At 40.7% G+C, this 3,345-nt stretch overlaps 1 protein-coding gene across 3 annotated transcripts in view; it reads right to left on the reverse strand.

The window, feature by feature from the left end:
* Nucleotides 1–2,883, reverse strand: part of ipo8 (importin 8) — a 43,733-nt gene extending 40,850 nt beyond the window's left edge. Inside the window, exon 1 of one of the 3 annotated variants that reach the window (XM_034863166.1) lies at nt 2,481–2,882. In XM_034863166.1, coding sequence (XP_034719057.1) covers nt 2,481–2,564 — 84 coding nt within the window. In that variant the 5' untranslated portion in view covers nt 2,565–2,882. Of the gene's footprint in view, nt 1–2,480 lie in introns of all 3 variants that reach the window. The other 2 variants (XM_034863167.1, XM_034863168.1) reach the window with 2 other exon arrangements.
* Between the last annotated feature and the right edge of the window lie 462 nt (nt 2,884–3,345).

Below are 3,345 nucleotides of genomic sequence, written 5' to 3' on the forward strand. Positions count from 1 at the left end.
TAATCATATTTCAATTGTGATATTTTGTGATTAAAATCTGAATCTGCATGTAACCAGTAATGTCTCTCTGTCAGGTAAATGTAGTAGTAGTAGAAGAAGAAAGAGGAACGTGTCTGTACACACTGCTGCCAGGACATCAAAATAGAATTGCGTTTCTTATGTACTTGTCACAAGTATGAATACTTAAGAACCAAACATTTTCAATAATTTGAAAAACGCCAACTTACACTGAGGACAAAAAGCTTTTCTTTTTCTATTAGGGAAAGATAAAAGCCCAGCATGGCAAGCAGCTAAATATGTCTTCTCCTGCCACAATATAAGACAAAATAAGTAGAGAAATGTATAGATTATCATAATTCTACTGCTACCATGCCAGAGAAACAACTCAATTAGGGTTGCATGATTCATCTAAAAAAGGGGCGAGGGGTGTGGGCGTTAGGGGCGTGATGAACAGCGGCAATAACAGTCACAATAGAGATAATGGAACCGTGACTAGGAATAGTTGTAGTATTGAATGTTGTTGTTGGGCACTGCAGGGAGTCACAGGGTGTTTCAGAGGCAGTGGGCCTCATTTATGAAACGTGCGTACAACCTAAAACCTATGCAAAGCTCGGCATTTGAAAAAATTTGAATCTGAGCGTAGGTTGCGTTAAAATCTCTTGTCTTGTCTGACCTTGTGTACCCAAGATTTTTGGTCAGTGTGGACTTCCGGTGCAGCATGTAACAGGAGAAGGAGGAGTCATCAGCTGACCACTTATCAGCAATGGCAGATCTGGCTCTTTTAGAAGACCTCTATGCACCGGTAGAACAGGGCACACGAACACATACGGGCCACGGTGGAGCGCTTTATCGGATTGATTATGGGCAGATGGCTCTGTCTTGCATCAGTGGGGGGACCCTTCTATACACACCCCAAACGTCTGCAACATTGTTTTAGCCTGTGGGGTTCTGCACAACATTGCGCAGGAAAACAGGGCGCCATAGATGTAGTCACGGAGCCGCTGACCTTTTGCCCAGAAACAGGGTCCAGCACAGCCCCAACTGGGGGCTGGGACCAAGGAAACAGGATATTACTCCTCGCTTTTAAAAGGTATATCCTAGTGTTATGTTTGGCAAGGATGTTCAATACAGGAAACATGACAATGCACAACATTTTTATTTATTCTTCAGGTTTTCAGCCGTTGGAAACGTTCTCTCCCTTACAGCTCACGGTTGCCTGGCTCTGACTGATGAACAAAAATACAAGTACATTAAGAGATAATGCATAAAGTGCTCCTGTTTGTTTATTTAAATATAGGAAAACCTACATGTAGAGATTGCAATATAAGCCTGTATTTTACTATTATGACTATAGCATACATATGTCAAGGATTTATAAATTAAACTTCAGCTGGAGTGTTATTTAATATAGCAACACTGTTGACCGCATCAGTGATGTCTTTCCATTCTGAATTCTTTATACAGCCTTCAATACCAGTTTTGGCTTACTGGTACTGGTTTCTACGTTAGGTTGATAAATGAGGGCCAGGGAATCCAGTTGTGAATTAATCTTTTGTCTATGATTTTAAGGACCAACAACGAGAATCTTTAGCTGTAGAAAGTTTTTTGGACATCCAGTAATTTATATTTTGAATACAGTTTACTAGTTTATTAACCGAGCTGATCATCGGCATATGACTGGTAGGATAAATTGTGCTTAAGGACAACAGCAAGCAGGAGCAAGTACAGATTAAAGAGGACTGGTCCAACAACTGACCCTTGTGGTACCCCAGAGAAGATTTTTTTCCTGTAAATTTGGGACTGCCATTTGAAACATGAAAACAAGTATGATGAAAACCAGTGAAGAACAGGCAAATGTCAGACTGACTTATTTCTGATGCATTCTTTTAGGAAACAATTCATTTTTAGAAATATCTCATGATATTTTCTCTTGAAGTGTATTATTCAACTTTTTTGTTGAATAAATGAAAATCGCAACACAAATCAACACCCATGTATCGTGAAAGAATCGAATCAGTTAAAAAGCACATCATCACAGCCCTGATAGATAGATAAATAGATAGATAGATAGATAGATAGATAGATAGATAGATAGGGTAATTCAGCAGCAGAGCTCTATAAAAGTGTTTGTGAACTCCAGTGTTGACATGAGAAAGTTTGGATAGCCACCATAGCTCCTGATGGTTCGTGCTGTCAGATCGGACTCCTATTGTTCGTCGACGCAGCTGCCTGAGTCTGTGTGTGTATTGAACTACAGTTTGTGTGTGGGGAGAACCACAGTCTGTGGTGGCTAACAGTTATCCCATGCCTGACATAAACGCCCTTAAAGCAGGGTTTTTCACCAGGCCAAAGCCGCGCTCAATCACCAAAACACGGCCTTCCATCCTCCAAACACTGGCATCATTTCGGTCCGCTCTTTAATGCAATGTCCCTCTGAAAAAAACAAAACAAAAACCAACCGACTACTTTAGCTCACTTACCTGATTGAGTTCATTCTCCGCCGCTATCCTCAAATTAGGGTCAATAGTCCCTTTCAGAGCCTGGATTATGCGGTTAGGATCCATATGTGTTCAATTCCACGGTTTCTTCTGTGTTTTTACTATCACATACATGTAGAGTTAGCTTACCTTTCTGCCTTATATTTCAGCTAACGTTAAGCATTCACTGTGGCCCAAACAGGGTCAAACCTCAGAGTTACATATACAAGTCCCGGTCGCTTTCCATTCAAAATAAATGTCTCATCAGCGGAAGACTGAAAATGTCTTTTAAACAGCGGTGGTGCGTTTATTCTGAAGGCAGAATCGCTTTCTTTCTGTAAAAATCTGGCTAGCTTGACAGAAGACGATGGCCCTGCCCCGTTTACCGGCAACCAGTGGACGTAAAGCAAAGTAAACAGACAATTTAAAGCTTCATTATGGAGTAAGTGTTCTTACTCCATACTTCCTCCTCTTTTCTGTCATAGTCATAGACAGTATAAGAAATAGAAAATTTGCAGTCGTTGTTTTCAACAAGTGACACCAGTGAAGGCTATTAGAAGCCCTTTTCCTGTGAGCGCTGAGCGTTACTGCGCAGTCTCCAATTCGATTTGACGACGTAGATGTGACGAGATTAACGTGTCTGAAATTGAGATTAAAGGCACAGGCTAATTATTGCTAACTGACATGCTAGTTAACAATAACATAGTCACATGCTAATTACTTCTAAATAACATGCTTGTTAATATTAGTAATTAAACCTAAACTGCCTAAGAGCATCCAGTAGGCTACTGTTTGGTAATTGCCATAGACAGTTAAAGATGTGGACCAACAGATCCGTCCTGCCACCTCAAACCGTTCTGCGCATGTG

Source organism: Etheostoma cragini, chromosome 23, assembly GCF_013103735.1.
Source record: "Etheostoma cragini isolate CJK2018 chromosome 23, CSU_Ecrag_1.0, whole genome shotgun sequence".
Taxonomy (NCBI): Eukaryota; Metazoa; Chordata; class Actinopteri; order Perciformes; family Percidae; genus Etheostoma; species Etheostoma cragini.